Source organism: Cervus elaphus, chromosome 24 (assembly GCF_910594005.1).
Source record: "Cervus elaphus chromosome 24, mCerEla1.1, whole genome shotgun sequence".
Lineage (NCBI taxonomy): Eukaryota > Metazoa > Chordata > Mammalia > Artiodactyla > Cervidae > Cervus > Cervus elaphus.
This window is the reverse complement of record NC_057838.1, coordinates 54,132,803-54,155,644: the sequence shown is the minus strand read 5'-3', so window position 1 is coordinate 54,155,644 and position 22,842 is coordinate 54,132,803. Positions and strand designations below refer to the sequence as shown.

General features: G+C 46.0%; 1 protein-coding gene across 9 annotated transcripts in view; it reads left to right on the top strand.

Moving 5' to 3' along the window:
• Positions 1-202: 202 nt before the first annotated feature.
• Positions 203-22,842, top strand: part of PXK (PX domain containing serine/threonine kinase like) — an 80,157-nt gene continuing 57,517 nt past the window's right edge. For 2 of the 9 annotated variants that reach the window (XM_043885447.1, XM_043885446.1), the window contains exon 1: positions 354-687. In XM_043885447.1, the coding sequence (XP_043741382.1) occupies positions 586-687 (102 nt within the window). In that variant the 5' untranslated portion in view covers positions 354-585. Of the gene's footprint in view, positions 688-4,285; positions 4,395-22,842 lie in introns of all 9 variants that reach the window. The other 7 variants (XM_043885445.1, XM_043885444.1, XM_043885448.1 and 4 more) reach the window with 6 other exon arrangements.

The following is a 22,842-nucleotide window of genomic DNA, read 5'->3' as shown; positions in this document are numbered from 1 at the left end:
GGGGCTTGTTCTAGAAAGTTTGTGGTTCTGCAAGGCACAGCAGGAGAGTCCCATCCTGAAGGCCCTTTTTTCTGGGTCTTAGGGTTCTTTGGCCTGGGAGGCTTGATGGGAAAGGATCAGTTGTAAGTCAGGGTGTACAGTTTTCAGGGCCTAATATGAGAAACCCATTAAGGAATGTTTGGGATTGTTTGGGCCTGAGCGTTCCGGGAGCCCAAGACGCCGTGTCTTCGGCTCTGAGGACCTCTGGGGGTGATGGCTTAGGGTGAACTGTCCCGAGGTCTGAGGCCGGTGCTGAGGGTATCGAGCTTGCGGTGCGCCTACGTGGAGCTTGGAGGCGCAGCTCCAGGACAGCTGTGACCGACGGTTTGGCCCTAGGACCCCGCGGGAGGTGGCAGCGCGAAAGGGTCGCCTGTGCCCACGGCCCAGGCGGCGGGGGCCGGGCGGCGCTAGGACCCCGCGGGCCCGGCGGGCGGCGGCGGCGGCGCGTGGGGCGGCGCGTGTTGACAGCGGCGGCGGCGGCGGCAGGACTCGGCGCCCGCGGTTCCTGCCCCTGGTCCCGAGGCGGTGGCGGACCGGCGTCCCGGGATGGCCTTCATGGAGAAGCCGCCGGCCGGCAAGGTGCTGCTGGACGACACGGTGCCGCTGACAGCGGCCATCGAGGCGAGCCAGAGCCTGCAGTCTCACACGGTGCGCGGCCCGCCGGTCGGGGCGGGCGGCGCGGGGCCGCCCCGGGCCTTGAGAGGGTTGCGGGCGGCCGGGCAGGGTCGCCCGGGAGGGGCCCGGGGCAGGGGTCGGCGGTCCGGGCCGAGAGGGCTCGGGCGTGGCGTCGCTTATGGGCCAGGGTCCTCGGGGCCCAGGCGGCAGCCGAAGTCCTGAGGGGACGAGGGTGGTAACCGCAGCCCCTTGGGCCAAAGGAGTGGGAGGGGCTCAGCGGTGCCCTGGGAAGGGACTCCGAGTCGGGGGAGGTGAGGGACCCCCGGGCCCACCTCGGGCCGGCTGGGGAAAGGGACCACTCAGGACCCACTCCATTTCTCCTCTTTGGGGCGGCTGAGTTTCCCTCCTTTCAGCTGGGGATCCGAGTGGTGGGGATGAGGGTGTGCCGGGCCAAATGGAAGGATGACTTTATAGAGCCTACTTGTTGGGATGGTAGCGTGGCCGGTGTCTGAAGCCCCCTTTCCAGGTCAGCTGCTTGCTTGAGGCACGGGGAGATGGTGAGGGAGGCAGTTTGGGCTCCTGCTGAGGCAGGTGTTTGAAATTGCTCCTTCCCTTGCCTGACATGCTCTTTAGCAGGCAGTGGTAGCATTCAATTCAGTTTAAAACCCACTGGAGTAGCATAAAGGAGTAATAGGTCCTCATAGTAAACACAGACAGAGTTCATTTCTGTTACATAGTGTCTTTTATGGGTCTTTAAAACCGTGGTTGTTTTCATGTGCCTGTACCTTTTTTTTGAAAAGCACACTGTGCATTATAATTTACCGGCAATAAACCAGCAACCCCCCCCCGCCCCCCCAAACCAGGAGCTGCTAGCCAGTGGGACTTCGGGAAATAATGAATGGGGAGAAAGAGATTCCTTAGATTGTAATGTTTTGTTGGGTCACCAAATCAGATTCCGGCTCAGAGGCTTGTTTGTTTACCATTGCTGGGTGTTTGGGGTTCATCATCTGGAGCCTAAAGCCCCACAATAGCCTTCTGTTTCTCTTCTTGCTCAAGCTGTTCTGGCGACTTCAAAGACATCTTTTATTCTGTTGTATTAAAGTGGGACTTTTTTGAACCTCAGTTTCCTCTTCTGACAGTCATGCTTTGTAGGGCTTGGATCCTTCAAAGTGTTCGCTTCCAGTCTAGGAAAATGATCATGTATTTTTTAAAGTGCATTTTATTTCACTGTGCATATCTTTAATTCTGTTCTACAGACTTGTGAGAAGGCTCTATATGGGACAGAATTTGTTAACCCTTCTGTAATTTGTGCCTAAGGGAATAGGGGTTAGGAGTTGAAATTTAGGACTGGGAATCAAGAATAAATTCTGCTATCTTAATTAGATTATTATTTTAACTTGACTGTTGACCAGTACATCTTATAACCTGTCAGGGAGTGGGGTTGGGTCTTAGGCTTATTTTGTACTGAAAGTCCAGAGGAGTTGATTATAAATGCTCACAGACTACTTCTTCCAGAAAGCATTTCATGGTGGATGGCCACTGCCCCACGCCATGTGCTCACCTCCACCTTAACCTTGATCAGTTTATTCTGTCTTTACTCTAGTTTTCCACTCTACCAGGCTATGAGAGGAGGGACAATTATTGTTCATTTTTGGGCCCCAGTTCCAGGCATCTGATAGGATTTCATGTGTCTGTTGATTGAATAAATGAATGAATTGTAACTGTCCTTCATCTTCTTTTCTGTTTGTGTTAAACTGGAGTGATAAAAAATTGGAATAGCATGACATCTGAGGCTCTACATTAAGGGGTCAGTGCTTCAGCAAAGTGGTGAAAGATGTCGTAGGATTCTGTTTTTATTGCAGAGGTTTTCTTTAAGAAATAAAATAATTTAGGGTAGAGAATGAGAGTTCCTATAATGATGACTGAACACCAAAGACAGTGACTCACAGGAGACACATAGAGGCAGATGTGGCAGAGTGAAAAAAAAAAAATGCAGCATTGTCTTGCTTAATTTTTGACTGTTCTATGTTCTTGTCAGTTTAGCTGTAAAATATGAGACTGAAAAATATTGCATCAGCCCTGAACTTTATTGAGAAAATCCTATGCTGATGCAAACTTTTTGGACTAGTAGAGTCTTAAGGGTAAGTCTCTTTAAAACAGGAACTGTTGGAAATTGTTTTGAAAAGCAGTAGTTGTTAAAAGTGGTATATAGAAGAAAAAGGCATTGTTTTCTGTTGGGAAGTTGGAAGATGGTTTTCTGGCTTGTTAGCTGAAGGGAGATGGTATCCCCAAAGTCAGAGGACCATCCTCCCTTTCAAATGCCAAATCTCTGTGAAGTTACTCCTTGACTGTATGTAGGACAAAAAGCTATGGAGAGGGTACATGGTAGACATCCTTTGGGTTGAACGAGGCAGGACCCTAATGTGGGTTTGGGGTGACATGTCCTGTGATGACATTGGTTGGGCAAGTCACTTAAGCCTTTTTTTTTCTTTTCACTTAAGCTTTTTGATGTTTAGCTTTGTCACCTGTAAATGGGGTAATAAAATGCCTGCCCTGCCTGCTTCCCAAGGTTGTTGAGAAGATCAGATGAAAAAGTCTTTACGAAGTATTTGTAAAGTACATTCCTTCCTCCTTCCATCTATTCATTGTGTGGCCACATACATGCAAAGGGTTAAATACATTAACACGTTTTGATTGCAAGTAAGCTAATTTCTGGCCATGGTTGCTTTTGTTTATCAAGGTTGTTGAGCCTTGGGAAACAGGATTTATAGCAGAAAATGTTTTGTTCCATATGATTTAGAATTTATGGACTTGGGAGGGGAACATTCTGTGGATTGGAAAATAGAGATGCCAGAAGGATGAAGGGAACACAAGGTCACCACCAGAAAGGCATATTGGGATGAAAAACCGGCAGAAGGTGCAGCTTGGTAGGTGGTTCTGTGCCTGAATGTGGATTGAATGATTTTGTTTTCACATTTATGGAGCACGATGAATTTAGCTTCAGGAAATAGAGCAGGCTTCTGCTGCAAGGAAATGAAACTTCCATAAAATCAGAAAGGACAGTATTTAGAGATGCTTTCAGCAAGGGGAGTAGGGAGTGGAAAGGGAAGAACTTTCCAGACAAAAGAGATTCTAGTAAAAGAAGTCACCCAGGTAAATTGTGGGAAACTTTGGGAGCGTTATGAATGAAATATGTAAGTTCTCAACTACATGAAAGGGAAAGGTTTGGAAGTCGACAGACTGAAGAAAACTGCTTAGCTAGCTGAAATAGAAACCAGAGGAAAACCTCCAGTTTTGGAGAAGGTTGTTGTCAAATGTCTGTATCTAATTTTTGCTGGTCACTATGCTGTAGTTTGATAGGTCTTAATTTCCCATTTCCTCCCTTTTTAACTGTTCTTCCTTGAGGTTCATCAGAATTAGGGCCCATTGACTCTGCATTTGGTACATTTTGTTCTTGAGAAACAAGATGGTTTAGTGGTATTTGAGGCAAAACAGTATTTTACAAGTCAGTGGAAAACAATATTTCATGTTAAAATCTTTACTGAAAATGGATCTCACCTTGAACTTTGATTTTGGAAAGTGCATTCCTGCACAGCTTGTTTATTCAACAATACCTGTTCCCTTAACACAGATGTGCTGAGCGCCTAGTATGTGCCAGGCACCTGCTGGAGGTGAACTTCACAGCTCCTGCCCGCATGGAACTTTGTTCTGTCAGATTCTGAGGTCTTCTGTTTTCCAAGGTATATGCAAGTCAACTAGAATCTTTACCTGTCGTAACAAAGAGTTTTGAAGTTCCTTTTGTGGCTTGGTTTATTGAGCTTCAACCTCTTCTAACCTTTTGTTTTTTAAATAAAGTGTTTTAAACTCTATTCCCATATCACCAGAATACCTGATCCAATGTGATGCCAAAACAGGAGACATGGTTGCTTGAAGGCCCTGACAGTTTAAATAGTCCAGTGCTCAACATCAGAATCCATCTGGGCTTCCTTTGGAGATGTTATTTGGAAACTTACTTTGATTACCAAGTTATATTGAATATTAAAAAAAAAATTTTTTTCAGGGTGTTTGCTTAGACAAGTGGAAGCAGAATTATCGTTATCTTGCAGCACTTGCACACATTATAATAAGATAATAATAGTGATTTTCTGGGACTCTAATCACTCATCTTCTACTTGGTTGTATATTTTTCTGTGCTTGTCCTTGAAACCCCTAATGGATGCAGTCAGAAAACGGAGCTGGATGCTTAGAGACTTGTAATTAGTTAATTTATAGATTCAGTCTCTTCTTCAGTCTCTTTCTGCTAAAGAATCAATTGTTTTGTACCTTGAGGTAGGGGCTGAGAATTCTTAATTCTCATAGTCACCTCTTTTGAGGATTATCCCACTAGAAAGCTTTCTTGTTTCAGGAATACAGATAATAACCTGGCTGGAGTTACTGGGAGGAAACAAGGATTCTGGGGCTAAGGTTTATTTTAGGTGAAAAGATACTTACTTGCTTTGCTCCCCAGAGGTAATAACGAAAACAGCCACCCACATGTACACTTCCATGTGTATCGTGATCTTGAGATTGTTCAAAATACAGGTTGTTGATGGAGCACCTCAGTGGGTTCATTAGGGGCAAGTTAAACAAAAGCTCTGTTCTCCACGGCAAGCAGGTGGTGTGAGCAGTTTCCAGGCAGCTTCATATGAAATGAAGCTCCTTTCTGTTCCATCCTGAAAATGGGCAAGGTGGACACAGGCATTGTTTCAGAACTTGGAAGTGATTAAGCGTAGGGGAGGTGTTGTGGCAGGGAGAGCAGTAGGCTTTTCCTATTGTTTTTCCCCTTAAGCTGGCATTTGCCCTTGTCAGTGACTTCTTTCATGGATAACGTTCCCATGGTTTTGGGAAAATAGGACGTGGCTCCTCTTCAGAGGTGATGAGGGGGGCCCTGTGTTTTCAGCTTGAAACTTTTAACGAAGGGCTAAGAAACAAGTACTTGACCTTGGATAAGTACTTGGACCTCTGGAGGGAAGAGTGCCTGCCCGTTGGCCACTTAATCTCTGGTGGACTTTTCTGACCACCAAATTTGAGGTAAATCTGGCCATTACCAGCTCAGGATCATGATATCATGCATTTCCCCCAAAAGAGGACAGTTGAAAGCAAAAGGGAATTCCATTGTCATTATTGTCTTCAAATAGTCCAGTAGTTATTTTTTTAGTGGCTAACAGGGTATTCATTAACATAATGTTAGCTTGGGAAACTCACTGCAGAGTAACAGGAGTCTTCCCCGGAAGCTGTTTGCTTGTGTCGCAGCTTTATGTAATTCACATACCATACAATTTACCCATTTAAGGTGTACAGCTCGATGGCTTTTTGGTATATTCACAGAATCATGTATCTATTGCCATACTCAATTTTAGAACACTTTTCATTATCTTGAAAATAAGCCCCCGACCCCTTAGCCCTCACCCTGGAAAGTTTTGACATTGCCGGATGCTAACCGCAGGATATATTCTGAGTCTTTTATCTCTTTGGGTCCAGCTCCTTCAGGGTATCTGATTCATCAGAGGGACCAGTCCTCCATAAACACTCTTACACGTTTATATGACCTCTCAGAACCTCACTGACCTGCTCATGGGCTCTGAATCTTCAGGCTGGAACCACTGGAAGAATTTTGAAAACTGTAAATTTGGAGAGTTACTTATTTAAATTGGTGGGAGATGTGCATTTTAAAAAATGCACCGCACTATCACATATATTACCACTTAAAGAAAATCCTCTAAAGATGACTTTTGAACAACACCGGGGTTCGGGCACTGGCCCTCCTTACCCTGGGAAATCTGCATATGACCTTGTAACCTGCCCTTTGTATTGGTGGCCTCAACCAGTCACACGTAGTGTAGTACCGCGGTACATATTTATTGGGGAAAAAAAAAAATCCTTGTGTAAGTGACCCGCACAGTTCAAACCTATGCTGTTGGAGAGACAGCCGTAATGAGAACGGCAGATGAATTATGTCCCGTGAGTGTGAAGAATTGCTCCGGGCCGCAGCCTGCCTGGTGCTTGTAGGTGTGAGTGGCAGGGGACTTAGTGACCAGAGTACCCAGGGGAAGGGCAGAGGGCTCTGTGCCCAAGAGCCCCGCCTCAGACCCGCCTCTTACCGCGGCACCTCTGTTTATGATACTCAAACAAGGCTGCCCACGTTTCTTTGACATGGCTCATCAGAAACAGGCCATTTCTCCTTATTTTTCAGCTGCGGCTTTGTCGGCGGTGGGGCGGGGCGCGGGAAGTGGGGCTGTGCTTAGACGGCTCACCTCTTCCCCTTCCCACTCCTTAAGTGGAGAGGGCCACACAGGCCACTGTTCAGCCACTGTGGGTGCTTTTCTTCCTTTTTTTTTTTTTTTAACTTGAAATCCAGCCTTTCATGTCTATGTATTGCTATTTTGATTCAAACTAGCAGTCTCTGCCACAGACAGGAAGCATTCAGTAAGTACTACTGAACCCATGAGTTTGTTGAATGAATGCATTTATTCAGGGCTCAGCTCAGGAAGCCCTTCCTGTAGACTGCTACCTACTGTCTTACCTACCAAGCTACATGTGGTTTCCTTCCTCTGTCATTCCCACTCAATTTTATTTGTGCGAAAGTCGCAAGCATTTTACACACAGATTATGTCTTATTCCCTGTTCTCTGTTTATGCCCTCTCTCTCCAACACAGGTGAAACTGTAAATAGCTGGAGGAGTGGGGCAGTGCCTTAGTGATCTTGCTCAATCTCTCCAGCCTCAGTTTCTTCTTCTGAAATTATTTGGCTGCGTTGGGCCTTAGTTGCCGCATGCGAGATCTTGCCTTGTGGTACAGGGATTCTCTAGTTGTGCTCATGGGCTCAGTAGTTGGGCTGCAAGGACTTAGTTACCCCTTGGCATGTGGGATCTTAGTTCCCCAACCAGGGATGGAACCCATGTTCCCAGCATACAGGGTGGATTCGTAACCACTGGATCACCGGGGAAGTCCCAGCCTCAGTTTCTTCATCTCTGAAGTGGAGTTAGTACAAAGATGCTCGGGCTCTGTGTGACGATTAATTGAACTCAGACTCATGGGTCATTCTGAACAGAACTCAGCACATAGATGTCACTGTTCTGGTTGTAGTTTACCCTCTGTATTTGTTAGAGCCTAGTAACTTTTTAGGTACTTGTACTTTTTTAGGCATTGAATGGAAAAAGGAAAATTATTTCTTTAAAAGTTCGTCTCACTGTCAACTGTGACTGCTAGAAAATAGCAAAAAAGACCGGTGAAGTTTCAAAGAACCCGACCCCCACCCCCTTCCCGACTCCTTGTTTTTCCCTTTTACCCTGGAGGGACATGCTCTGGCAGCCAGGCTCAGAGATAGAGCACAGAGTCTCCTTACAGGCCTGCCTGGCAGCGGAGCTGGCTGTTGGTGTTCAGAGGCAGCAGGGGAGGTGGAAGAGGCAAGTGGGCAGGCCACAGGCTCAGCCACCAGACCAGCAGAGGAGTTCCTGAAGGCCAGGCCCGAAGGGAGGAGGTCCCTGGCCAATGCCCACTTCAGCTCCTCACATCCCAGCTTTTGTTCATCATCAAAGGAATCCCAACATCAGTTCACACACACTTGACCTCTGGTAGCACGGTGAAAAAATAAAATAGAAAGCCCTTTGCTTTGTTCTTTTTCCTGCCACTTCCTCTGACAAGTGACCATGCTCATTGCCATTCGTAGGGGTGGAGGGGGAACAGGCAGCTGACATCTTCTGATCACTGCCTCCTGAGAAACGCATGCATATTCTCTGTGGCCTGACTGCCTTCCTTTCCGCTAAGACGAGCACGGTCAGGCTGTGGGTTTGTATCCCAGGCTTGGATGCAGGCTGCTGTGTGAAGCACACGGTTTCTGCCATGTCAGAAAGCCTCTAAGACGTTGGGAACATTAGCAAGCACTTCGTTTTCTATGTGCCAAGCACAATATTGTGTATTCAGCTAAAAAGATGAATGAAATAGTGAGCTTACAACCCTGGTAGAGGTGGTAGACCCATAAACCAAAGGAGAAGTAGGTATTGAAAGTGCCAGCCTGCCTGGGAGCAGAGAGGGCCAGGTGGGTGTGGCCCCACCCAGTTCTCCTGGGGGAAGGAGGAAAGGCTTAACAGAGCCTTCCAGAGAGCTTGTTGTAAATCAGCATTCCACAGGCCTTTTTTTCCCCTTGCAGACTCTTTTCATAATAATACTGAACTGTAAAAACCACCTCTGGAAGTGATTTTTTTTTTTTTTGGAAGTGATTTTTAAATTTAAAAAACATGCTATTCAGATTAGCACGTTTTTAAAAATTATAATATTTTATCTTTGGGATCTGAATTACACTGGCTTCTGAAACCTTACAGTAAGAATTGTGGTAAGGTAAACATACCTGCTGCTTCAGGCAGTTTTCAGAATAACCATTTTTACAATGATTCCCATTTCTTGTCTTTCTTACTAACTCATATTTTGCCATTGGCTTTTCCTTAAATCTGCCTTTAGTCACAGTCCATTATGGGTGTAAATGAAACCCTATATGACTAAGAAGAAAATAATTTTAAAAGCTACATAATGGTCAAAACCATGATAAATCAACTGGAACTATGAGCACACTCATCGCATCTCTGTGATGCCTCCCTTATGTCTTACGCATACACTTGGAGACCCTTTGTTTTGAGTTAAAGGGAAAAAATACTTAAATATTTATTGACAGATTGTTTTAAAGTAGAAATAGAAGCCTTATAAGCTTTAACACATAAATTTTGAAACACTTTCCAGAACCCCTAGTTGTTTATCTTGTTCCAAATTATTACTAACCCACCAAAAGGATTTCAGTTAAAAGAAAAAAAGAATGAGAGAATGAGCAGCTCTATTCTCTGAGGTCAGGATGCATTTTCAGGGTGCAGAAGGTCTTTAGTTCATTCATCAGATGCTGCTGAGTATACCCCTGTGTTCCTGGCACCATCCTAGGCACTTGGGATCAGGTCTAAGCAAGGCAGACTCGGTCCCTGCCTTCATTGGTTCATTCATCACACAAAGATTTATTGTAGAGGATTCTGGTGTAGATTAAAAGATGGAAAAGGACACTAGAGCCAATTGTGGGGTCCTTTGGATGCCCCACTAAAGGATCTGAATAGCAGGGAGGGGGCTCGAAGCACACGTGTGGCAGAAGGTAGTATTTTAGGAACTTCATTTGTAGGCAGCGTGCAAGATTCAGTAAGAAAGGTGGAAGGAAGAGAAGAGTCCAGAGTGATCACGAAGCAGTGAAGTTAGAAAGGCCATATCTCAAGTCGGTAGCAGGAGGGAAACAGGGACACTAGAAATGATTGCAAAAATAGTATAAGGTAAGCAGTGGGTAGCTGGTCTTCCCAGAAAGATGGTGAATCTGAGTTTGGTTTTAGACAATACTTGTCATGAGAACAGTTAGCATTGTTAAAGCACTTTTTATATGCCCTGTGCTAACTTTTCTCATTTGAAAAGTTTTAACCCATGTAAATGTAACCACTGTGTAACATTTTCATTACTTGAAATATTTTCTTGGTCCTCTTTGCCATCAGTACCTGGCAACTACTGATCTGCTTTCCGTTACTGTTGTTTCACCTTTTCTAGAATGTCATATATAAATGGAGTTTTGTAGGATATAGTCTTTGGTGTCTGGCTTCTCTTACTTAGTTTAGAGCTTTGAGCTTCCTCCATACTATTGCATGTTTGTTGTTGTTTTTAAGTGAGGGCAGGTTTATTAAGAGAGATACTCCACAGATAGAATGTGGTTCTTCTGTTGCATGTTTTGTTGTTGTATGTTTTTTATTACTGAGTAATGTTCCACTGTTTGAATGTTCTACAACTTGTTATCTGTTGACCAGTTAGTAGACTTTTGGCTTATTTCCAGGTTGGTGCTAATCATGAATAGAGATACTATGAACATACAAGTCTTTGTGTAGATGTGTTTTCATTTCTCTTGGGTAAGTACCTAGGGACGGAATTGCTTAGTCCCATGCTAAGTGAATATTTAACTTTATAAAAAATTGCCAGACTTTTCTAGATTCTCATCTGATCCTCATAACCCCTCTGAATTGTGTCTGTTATCATCACCATTTTTTCAGTTGGAAAAAAGTTAAGTGCAGGAAAGTTGGAGGAAAGTAAAGTACGTAACTTGCTCCAGGCCATAAGGCTGGGGGTCAGCAGAATGAAGGTTTGTCTGAGGCCTTTGGGCGATGTCGGGAGCTGTTCCCAGCCTGCTCTGTTGTTAGGGCCACACCTGTTTGGTGGCTCCCCCACACTGAGGCCTGGCCAAGGACAAACCAGTGGGCCTTCCCCAATCTGCAGAACCAGACACTAACTTGAGTGACCATTTTCTCGCTTCTTCTATTTGGGCTGCTAGGAGTGGAAGTATAAAGAAACAGGTGAAATTAGATAGTATATTCTGCCTAACCCACTGTCTCTGAAATACTGTCATCGGTTATATACAATCAATGTAAAGATTGTTAATGTATTTTACATTGTTTATATGAAGCTTTTGAAATCTGGTGTGTATTTCCCAGTTACAACATATCTCAGTTAGGACTAGCCTCATTTCAGGTGCTCAACAGCCACACATTTTTTGTGGCTACTGTATGAGACAGCACAGATATAGGTATTAAAAATAATATCCAGAGGTACATTTACTAAAATGGAAAAAAATTCATGTTACATTAAGTGAAAAAAAGCAAGTCATAACACTATATTTAGTATGCTTATATTTTTATAAATACATGTTTATATCTGCAAATATGTCCTCTATAGCCGTATTGGCTAGTACTGTAGCCACTGGACTACTTAATTTTTTTAAAAATTAATTTTATTTATTTTTGGCTGTGCTGCATCTTCGTTGTTGCACGGGGCTTTGTCTAACTCTGGCGAGCGGAAGCTGCTCTGTAGCTGCGACGCACGGGCTTCTCAGGGCGGTGGCTTCTCTTGCTGTGGGGCACCGGCTCTCGGGGCGTGAGCTTCGGTAGTCGTGGCTCCCGGGCTCTAGAGCTCAGTCAGGCTCAGGAGTTGTGGTACGCTTGCTTAGTCGCTCCTCGGCGCGTGGGATCTTCTCGGATCAGGGCTCAAACGCGTGCCTCCTGCGTCAGCAGGTAGATTCTTTACCACTGAGCCACCAGGGAAGGCCTGGACTACTTAAATTTAATAAAGTTAAATGAAAGTTAAAATTCCGTCCTTAAGTCAGACAGGGGCCACGTGTGCCTGGTGGCCGCTACATTCAACCTCACCTCCTGGGGTCACTACTCTCTTCAGTCTGCCGACCCGACTGAGAAAGACTGAGTGAGACAGTGGGATCTGCCAGCCCAGCATCCAGCAGGGCTTGGTGACCTTGGAGATCCAGAGCCTCCACGGGTTTTAACAGTAAAACACAAGAAAGAGGTTCACTTATCCCGCATTAAACTTAGCGTTTAATGGGAGCGTCGTGTGGAGACATGGCAGCCTAATCAAAGACCCTGTTCTGTTTTGGTACAACTGCCATTCAGATCGCTGAGTATTCAGAGCATCCACTTCAGACACGTTCATGTAAAAATGCTCCTTTCTGCTTCAGAACATGCCTAGTATTCATGGTGGGGCTTGTTTAAAATCGTTTTCTTATTTATACACACTTTGTATTCCGTGCCCAGATAACATCCATCCTGGAAGCGCATAGACAACAGTTTGTGTACATGTAGCAGGAAGTGGGTTGCAAAGTGCGGGGTATTAACGGCAGGGCGGTGTTGAGAGAGCTCTACAGCCGCGTTAACTCAGATCCCCCAGGCCGGAGTAACCCTCCTCGCTTGGCCCTCACTCTGTCCCAACCTCTTCCCAACTTGACGGACTGGTTCTGCCCGTTCATCCAACCTCAGAATGAGGGGTAGATGGTATGAAAGCTTTCTGCCCAAGGCCATAGAACCGGGGAACTCCTGTGCCCCTGGGTCAGTCAGGCCTGGGGTAGAGGCCATTCTAGCTGAGCACCCTTGTTTAGGGCATCTACCCTCTCTGAGCCCCAGGATTGTTGTAAAAGAGTGACATCTACCTCCACGTCCTGCTGGGAGATGGACTAAGCTGAGGAATAGAAGGCGTAGAGTAAGTGCTCCATAAACAGCAGTTATTACCTTCGGCTCTGAAGAGAGAAATGGCCGGATGGTGTGCGTAGTCACATATGTGGTTGGTTATGAATTGGGAGTAGTGTCTCAGGAGAACACAGTGACATTTTTAGGCCAGGTGGAATGAATTTCTGTGTAGTCAACTCTCTGTTATCCTTAGTGATGGTGACCAGTTCTACTATAAATTATTGAAAGCAGTAGGGACTCCCCTAGCTTGACTTCTACTTTCAAGCTTTTTTTTTTACTCCCACCAAATATTTTACCATCCCTGATACAAGAAGGGTTCGTTTGACTTTCATCTTCTGTTTTTCCAGTCTTCCCAGCATAATAAAAGTGCTGATGAATTGTAAATTGACCAAAAGGTCCCTTGCCAAAGGAAAAAAGATGCTAGTTTGCATTTATCATTGATAACATACTATGCTCTTATCCAAGCTTGAATAATTTTGGTCCTTATCTTACTACTTGAGATTCTTTAAAGTACCATGTTTTAAATGATATGTATGACAAACCAAGGAACTTTAAAAAAAATGGCTTTTCCTAATTTGAAATGTAATATGTGCTCATTGAGGATAAAGTGAAAAATAGAAAACAAAGAATAGCTATGAGAATTTAAATCACAGATAATTTCACCTGCGAAGACAACAGATATTAACATTCGGTGTAGTTCCCTCTTCCTATCTATGTCATCCCAGAATTTTTTATCCTTTTTTAATAGTTAACATCATAGCACACACCTTTTCCCAGGTAATGAAAATCACTTCAGTTCATCCTTTTAAAGGCTTGCATATTCTTCCACTATGTACATAGTGGAACTTGCCCATCCTCTTATTGCTGATATCCAGGTTATCTTGGGCCGCCCTTGTGGCTCAGCTGGTAAAGAATCCGCCTGCAATGCCGGAGACCTGGGTTCAATCCCTGGGTTGGGAAGATCCCCTCGAGAAGGGAAAGGCTCCCCACTCCAGTATTCTGGCCTTGAGAATTCCATGGACTGTATAGTCCATGAAGTTGCAAAGAGTTGGAAACGACTGAGCGACTTTCACTTTCAGGTTATCTTAGGGAGGAGGCTTTTTAATTAACCTGCTTTAAAACTGGGTGTAGAAGCTGGGACGATTGAGGCTGGAGGAATGGTATTCCTTGTTAGCAGTCGGAGACGGATGAAAATTGTTTTCCACGTTCCTAGGGAACGGCTGTTCCTTCTCCCCTCAGCGCTCCTGGTGCTGCTGCTGACTCCTGTGCTTGCAGGTTAAAGCCATGACAGGTTCCCCCTTGAACACCGTGCCTTTGCTGTTTTTTTTTTTTAATATTTATTTTGGGAAGCTTCCCAGGTGGCTCAGTGCTAAACAATCTGCCTATCAAGCAGGAGACTCAGGTTCGATCCCTGGGTCGGGAAGATGCCCTGGAGTAGGAAATGGGAACCCATTCCAGTGTTCTTGCCTGGAGAATCCCATGGGCAGAGGATCCCGGCCGGCTACAGTCCATGGGGTTACCAAGAGTTGGACAGCCACTGAGGGACTGAGCCCGCATGCACACTGGGTCTTATTGTGAGATGCAAACTCTTAGTTGTGTCATGTGGGATCTAGTTGCCTCACTAGGGATTGAACCGGTGCCCCCTGCATCGGGAGCCTCAGCCACTGAGCCACCCAGGAAAGTCCTTCGCTATTTTCTTAGCAGGAAAGAAAACTAAGTTACAAAGCCAGCCTTTGTGCTGGCTGCTCTAAGTACGGATGTCACTGAATATTCGCCACAGCCCTGTTGGAATGTTATGATCTTGCAGATGAGGAACCCGAGGCTCAGAGGAGTTAGGTCACAAAACTGGTAAGTGGCAGAGAGCCGCTGTGCCTTCCCCTGAGGCCCTGTGGTCATGGCTGATCACCACACAGTGACCGGCTAGAGGGACTCGGGGTGGCCTGTCTTCCAGGCAGTGGCAAACGAGGATAGAGCGAGAAGCAGCCTGAGGAAGATGAATGCTTCTGCCCCGGTACTTAGGTTGGTAGTAGCTGAGCGTGTGAGGGGTGAGTAGTTGGCCATCCGAGACACCAGAACCCACATAAAAGTCACGATCACCAGCCAGATCAGAATTTGTGTGTTTGTGTTTTCTAGCCAGTTAAATATGTCATGTGTGATTCTCTGAGTTCATGTTCTCTGCATCTATTTCTACCCTTTTAGGACATTGGCCTAAGAGGTGTGAGGACTATTGAACAAGCAAAGGTCATATTTCATTTTTAATTACTATTTAATTGAGTCTCCAGATTTTCCAGGGTTTATTTTCTTTGCTCTGATGTAACATGGAATTCATGAGTTTCCATCCTAGCAAATTATGTAATGGTTTTGGTGTCATTTAGGGGTCTCTGTACTAGAGAGCAGCTACAGGAACTGCTGTTTAAAACATCGCATCCATCCTGTAGTCTTGTCTGAGGTCAAAAGCATTTTTGAGCGCTGCTTTGCAGTATCTCTCCTGGCTGGAACGTGGGCTGTCTTTGAAGTCGGTGTGGAGACCAGCTCTCCCGGCAGAGCAGCAGACCATACGGCAGAGGAGAGCATGGGCTTCAAAGGGCCTAAGAGAAGGACGCATGCGCAGTCCTCCTTTTAAGGACGCTGACTCTCATTTCCGGGATCAAAGCATGTTTGTGATGTGATCCTTGTCCCTTCTGTGAACGCAGAGTGGAAACTGGAGACTTTGTTTTGCATAAAGTTAGAGCACAAGGTTCTATGATTCAGTCAGTTAGGTTTTTTTTTTTCCCAGTTAGGTTTTAAGTGAAATTTATTTCATGTGGTTGAAAAGGAGATACACTTGACTTCACTCAGTTGGCCAAAACGTAGGTGAACATAGCAGTGATTCTTCAGATGCCTTTTTTTTTTTTTTGGCCTTTATTGATTTTACTATATTTGTTTATTTAACTGGAGGATAATTGCTTTACAATATTGGGTTGGTTTCTGCCATACATCAACATGAATCAGCCACAGGTATACATATGTCCCCTCTGTTTTGAACCTCCCTCCCATCTCCCACCCCACCTCACCCCTCTAGGTTGTCTCGAGCACTGGGTTGAGCTCCCTGCCTTATACAGCAAATTCCTACTGGCTGGCTGTTTTACACATGGTAATCTGTATGTCTCCATGCGGCTCTCTCAATTTGTCCCAGCCTCTCCTTCCTACACAAGTCTGTTCACTATGTCTGTGTCCTAATTGCTGCCCTGCAGACAGCTTCATCAGTACTGTTTTTCTAGATTCCGTATATATGCGCCATTGACAACAGCTAGGGCATGGAAGCATCCTACATGTCCACTTACAGATGAATGAACAAAGAAGCTGTGGTACACAAATACCATGGAATATTAGTCCTAAAGAAGAACCCACAGTCAGTCCTAATGAGGTGGATGAGCCTAGAGCCTGTTATACAGAGTGAAGTAAGTCAGAAAAACAAGTATCGTATATTATTGCATGTATGTGGAATGTAGGAAGATGCTGCTGATGAACCGATCCGCAGGGCAGCGGTGGGGATGCAGACATAGAGAAGAGATGCCTTGTTAAAACCTGAATGCCTTCATTTGTTTGGGGGCAGGTTTTGTACATTATCGGCTCGCACAGCAGTTGAAATAAAGCACAGGCACATTCTAGCTCTGAAAATCTGCAGATGAAACAGTGATAATGACTGTTTAGTAGAGCAAGGAGTAGTCATTCATTCTCAGTGAAATATTAAGGATTGTAAGCAGGCAGGCAGGTGGCCTGCACGCCGAGCAGAAGTCCTGCAACTGTGAGAATTTCCTCAGGAAGCTTGCTGTGCTGCAGGGTGGGGCCACCCCCTGCCCTGCTATCACGGTGTGGTAGCGCAGGCCTGTGTATTGATTTTCATGCAGTCTGAGGGCCTGGGAGATCCATGGGGATTTCCTGGAGAGCGCTTCTAGACTTTACCTGGATGCGGGTGCACATGCGGGTAGCAACATGCCACCTGTTCCCCGAAGGGGCTCGTGATCAGTTAACAGACACCCGTCACCGAGCACTCGCTGGGCTTCTGCGCCTGGCCTGACCTTGTGCTGAGTGCTGTTCGGAATACAGAGAAATGTGTGATTTTAGCCTTTGAAGAACTCAATCCAGTTGGAGAGACACTCACTTCCCAAATGTAGGCAGACGTTGGGACAAAGATAACCCTGATATGGTTAAAAAGCTGGACGTCCCACGTTTTGACTAGGCAGAACAGCAGAGGGAGAGAAGTAAATAAGGGGTGTTCAGGCTCTGCGAGGCCTGATTAGGTAGAGGAGGGATCAAATAGAAAGGGTTAGGACAGTTCGCGCAGGCGATAGAAGAGTGTGGACGCCAGGCTGAGGAGTTTGGGTTTTATCCCGCGGCCAGTGGAAGCCCCTGCCGGCTCCTGCCCAGGGAAGTAGCACAGTGTTGGGGGTCCGGCAGGGTCGCTTGTGCTCAGCTTTCCCTTGGGGGTCTGGCAGTGGACTGGGAGTGCTGTGGTGCCCGGTCCCTGGAGACCCAGGCCTGGCCTCCTACCCCAAATCTCCTGTTTTCTAGTCCAGGTGTTGACCGTTTCAGAGACTCTGCCCCTGGCTGTAAATAAAGCTTCCTGTTTCTTCCTTGCTCTCCTGAAGGGACATTGGCGGATGCCGTGAGTGGGGCCACTACCGCGGGACTGTGCAGGGAGCGCTAGAGGGCTCAGGTTAGGCACCTCCCATGCCCAAGAAGAAAGGAGGACCCCTGCGAAGAGGCGGGGAGGGCTGGGGGAAGGGGGCAGAGGACACTGTGAATTGTGGCGGGTGCTTGGTTCACTGGTTCCCTTCCTCTCAGGAGAGGGTTTTTATTTTTGTAGTGTGAAGCTGCTTCCTATTGACGAGGTTTTAGAACAGTGATTTTCACCTCTGGTAGCATATTGGAATCACTGGGGAACTTTTAAGACCTACTAATGCCTGTGCCTCAGCCCAAACAAGGTAAATCAGAATCTCTGGGAGGTAGGGTCAAAGCATGGGTATCTTTTTTTTTTTTAAGTTCTCTGGGTGATTCTAGAATGTAGCAGAGTTGGGACCCTCTGCATAGAGGTAGAGAAGTAGGAACACCGACAAGTGAAATACCTCCAAACAACTTCCCGGTCTCTCTGTGCTCTGAGTCTCAGTGAATCTGATTGTTGTGCCTAATGGGAAGAGAAGAATGCCATCGATGCAGTGGATTTGAAGTTTGGCTTTAAGTTTTGGCATTAGCTTCTTTTACACACTTCTTTCAAAGTGGTCTGTGTTTGTAGCTCACTAAAGTAATTTGGGGCCAAAGTAAGTTTTCCTCTCTAGTTTTTCCTGAAATCTCATCACACTGATGCACCTTTGAATAGCAGCTACAGTGCAGTAAAATCTTGAGTATCTTTTTGGAAACTCGGGAAATACAAAATGTCAGTGAGGATACTTATTGGGGAAATGCCTACATTGGGGGCATTGATCAACTCTTGTAGAAATGACAGCTCCTACCTCTGCCCCTGAGAATGAGTCCATCTGCATTCCCCAGACTTGGTGAGGACCCCCATCATTCAGGACTGCAGAAAGAGCCAGGCTCAGGGCATCCCCAGGGCCCTGGGTGTTGCCAGCCATGCCTGGCAGGTTGCAAAGTCTGAGGAATCAATCATGTGGGTTCCAGCTCCCAATCAGCCGCTTCCCAGCTGTGCAACCTTGGACAGCTCACTTAATTTTGCCGATCCTGTTTTAGCAGAGGTCCTGCCACAAGATCAGTGCTTATCTTACGGCAGTTCTATCTTCTGTCCCCTAGCTTAAGTCAGAAGTTACGTGGTCCCGGTGTCTTTCCAGATTGAAAAACTTCAACCCCCACCACACTGATTTGCTGAGATACCCACATTCTAGGGCTCTCTGCAGGGCAGCCACCCCACCCGGTCAAGATAAAGGGATGTGGTGTCCTGAAGAGGAGCAGGAAGGAGGCCCTTTGGGGAAGTGGCAGCAGATGGCAGGCCGGGCAGCCGGCATAGATCTGTGACGCAGAGCCGCCCCTCAGGGCTCTTAGCTCTCCCCTCTGTGCCCAGTGCTCTGCCATCTCTTACAGAGCCCGCAGGTTCTGTTCCACATCAGAGACGGTGGCATCAGAGAGGTGATGCACTAGGAGATTCTGGGCTGCTGACTGCAGCTCTGGAGGTGGAAGCCTGCCTTAAATGTTGGGTTTCTGCTGGTCTCCAGGGCTCTCTTCTCTCGGTTTTCATCAGCGCTGCAGCCTGGTAGCAGCAGTAGAACAGCTGTGCTATGTTTGCTTTTCAAATCAGGGATTTGAGGTGGAGGTATTTTCCTTTTAGTAAGGCTGGGTGGTGACATTCAGGCACACTGAAAAAAAATTTTTTTATATATATTTTGGGATGAACTTGCTCCTTTCAAGTGGAATGAGCATATTTCTGAGCAAAATCACCCTTACCTGTCTCCCACTTTCTATATCTGTAAGCACACGGCAGATGGGACCTGAGGGCAACACTGGAGCCTGAAGGTGTCTCACTGTGTCTGTACAGGGGAGGCACAGTGAGGTTTCTGATGCCACCAGTGATTAAGGGGGCCCTCTGGGTGGGTGAGCACGTGTCACCCACGGTGTGTGGAGCAGGCTGCAGCAGAGGACAGGCGATGGCAGGACTCCCCCTTCCACCCGCTGCACCCCCAGCCTCCATGGACTGGAGGGGCCTGTTTCACTTGATGAATGTGGCCCTGGGGTTCTCCGTCAGCACTGTCAACATGCAGGCCCAGGTTGTCTCTCATTGTGAGGCTGTCTCATGTGCCTCGTGTGTATTTAGCAGCATCTCTGGCCTCTGGCTCTCAGGTTCCCATGGCATTTCCTCATGCTGTGACAACCGGAGATGTCTCCAGGCATTGCCACATCTCGGGGCAGATCCACCTTCTTTGGGAAAAAATACTGATGTCAACATAAAGAGTGTCTTGGCAGAAACGTTAATGAGGATGTCATGTGGGGACATCCCAGTCTGACTGTTTGCAACCCCATGGACTGTACAGTCCGTGGATTTCTCCAGGCCAGAATACTGGAGTGAGTAGTCATTCCCTTCTCCAGGGGGTCTTCCCCACCCAGGGATTGAACCCAGGTCTCCTGCATTGCAGGCAGATTCTTTACCAGCTGAGCCACCAGGGAAGCTCAAGAATACTGGAGTGGGTAGCCTGTCTCTTCTCCAGGGGATCTTCCTGATCCAGGACTCGAACTGGGGTTTCCTGCATTGCAGGTAGATTTTTTTTACCAGCTGAGCTACCAGGGAGACCCCTCTGACCTCAAGACCCCAGCCTCATCTTGTAGTTACTGCTTCCCTTTTGCCAGATGTTTCCCCTCCACATCGTCACATGCCATTTTATAGGCAAGTTACAAAACAAAACCCCTGAACTGCGTGTCCACAGAGGGAAGAGTGAAGTCGGACTGTGGGAGTTGTCCCCCTAGCATGGACAGAAGCACAGGGATGGGGACGTGGTAACTGCTCACGTGATGTTTATCATCTGCAGCAACATGTTTGTAAAACACAGGTCTGAACTTTAAACTCAGAGTATATAAAGCAGGACAGCAGTGTTCATTTCACATCTACCAAGCGCTCAGCATTGAACTGCAACTTATTTATTTATTTTTGACCGTGCTGGGTCTTCGTTGCTGCACGGGCTTTTCTCTAGTTGGTGGAGAGTGAGGGCTGCTCTGCAGTCCCGATGCACGGGCTTCACATTGCAGTGGCTTCTCTTGTGGCAGAGCATGGGCTCTAGGCATGCGGGAACCAGTAGTCATGGCACGTGGGCTCAGCAGTTGCAAATACTTGTGGTGCACGGGCTTAGTTGCTCTGTTGCATGTGGAATCTTCCCCGATCAGGGATAGAACTTGTGTCTCCTGCACTGGCAGGCGAATTCTTTACCACTGAGCCACCAGGGAAGCCCTTGAACCGGAATTTTGAAAGTATTATTCCTCTGACAGATCATAGTGAAGCAATGGATGCTTGAAGTGATTTTTGAGAAGTAACAGTTCCCCCCGATTTGAACATCAAAACCTGTTTGCATGTAGTTGTTTGAAAGTACGCAATTAGATGTGCTGATTTTAGCTTTACTATAAGAATGTAAAAGCACAGACAATCTGCCAGTAAGAGAACCCTGAGAAAAGAAGAAAATGTCAGAGCTAACAGACTGATCTCCAAATACAAGAAAGCCAGGTATTTTTAGCATTTTATCTTTATGTATTCAGAAATAATTGCATTGGCATATTGCTTAAGAGATTTGCCATACTACACAAGCCAGTTTTGAAATATTTATATTATAACCTGACATGAAACCAGCTAAGCAGGGTGCCAGCCACGTAGTTGATTCACTCGTAATTGAGTGGATATTGTTGAATGTACCATTCTTAACATAGTCCAGAGTAGGCAGAAATTTCTGCTTACGTGAACTTTATCAACCTTTGCAAACTAAACATAGTGGAAATGAATGATAGTGTAATAAGATCTATTTTAAAATTTAGCTGCCAAGTTAACAATGCTTATTTGGCTTTATTTTCTACATAACCTATTTAATTCAGAATTAATTCAGTAGAAAGGATTTGTTGAGTCCTGTGTTGATTAAGCATTTGTTGAGTAGTTACTGTGAGTAATACCTGAATCATACCATCCCAAAATGTTAAAACAATTCTGAGCATTTGAGGAAAAAAAAGTTACTGTTTTTTTCTGTGCTTCATCATAACTCCCTGTGTGTGTAAGCAGAAGGCTGAGTGAGGTCTCTTGTTTCCTGCTTATTTGATTACCTGGGGAAGCTATGAAAACTTCTGATTCCTAATTTCTATCTTGTAGATTCTGATTTAGCAAGTCTTGGGAATGGTATTTTTAACTCGCTCGCTTCTCCTTGCTCCCCAGGATCAGGCAGCTTCCAATGATCAGGCAGCTTGCGAGGAGGGGGAGGTGTCACTGGATTTGGTTTCTTGGGAAAATGCTATCACTGCATTCCTATACTACCTTTTTACCTGTTTTCTTAACCAAGGCCTTTTCTAACCGAAAAGCTTATATGCAAACTTTGAGCAGGAAAAATCATTGATCTTAGTCCTCTGACTCTACTAAGCTAATTTTGAATGCCTAAGGTTAATTTTTTAGGTTTGAGATAATTGCAGATGCACATACAGTTGTAAGAAACATTGCAGAGATCCCATCTATCTGTTACCCAGTTTCTGTCATTGGTGGTGTCTTGCTAAAGTTGATATGGTATCATAACCAAAATATTAACATTGACCAGTCAAGATACAGCACCTTTCTCTTGGCCCAGACATGCTCATGTCTTAGTCCATTCAGACTGCTCTAACAAAATACTGTGAACTGAGTGGCTGATCCACAACGGATTTGTTTCTCACAGTTCAGGAGGCTGAAAGTCCAAGACTAAGGTGCGAACATGGCTGCCTTCTGATGGTCCTCCTCCTGGTTCAGAGCTAGCACCTTCTCAAACGACCCCATGTGGCGGAAGGGGTGAGGGACCCCTCTGGAGCCTCTCTTATAAGAGTGTTGATCCCATTTTTGAGGGCTTTGCTCTCATGACCTAAGTAACTCCCAAAGGTCCTCCCGCTTTCTAATACCATCATTTTTGGGAGCTAGTATTTAAGCATGTGAACCTTGTGGGGACCGAGACATTCAGACCATAGCACATCACCTTGCCCTTCTCTCGTCACACCCGATTCCCTTCCACACACACCCTGCTACCCCAGCCATAACTGTTGACAACCAATAGGCTGTTCTCCATATCTGAGATGATGTCATTTCATAAGTGTTGTATAAATGGAGACATGTAGTTTATCATCTTTGGGGATTTTCTCTTTCACTCCGTGTAATCCTCCAGAGGGGCTTCCCTAAGTGGCTCAGATGGTAAAGAATCTGCCTGCAATGGGGGAGACCTGAGTTTGATCCCTGGGTTGGGAAGATCCCCTGGAGGAGGGCATGGTAACCTACTCCAGTATGCTTGCCTGTATAATCCCCCTGGAGAGAGGTGTCTGGCGGGCTACAGCCCATGGGGTTGAAAAGAGTCTGACATGACTGAGCGACTAAGCACACACACCCAGGATCCTCCAGAGATTCATCTAGTTTGTTGCACGTATCAATA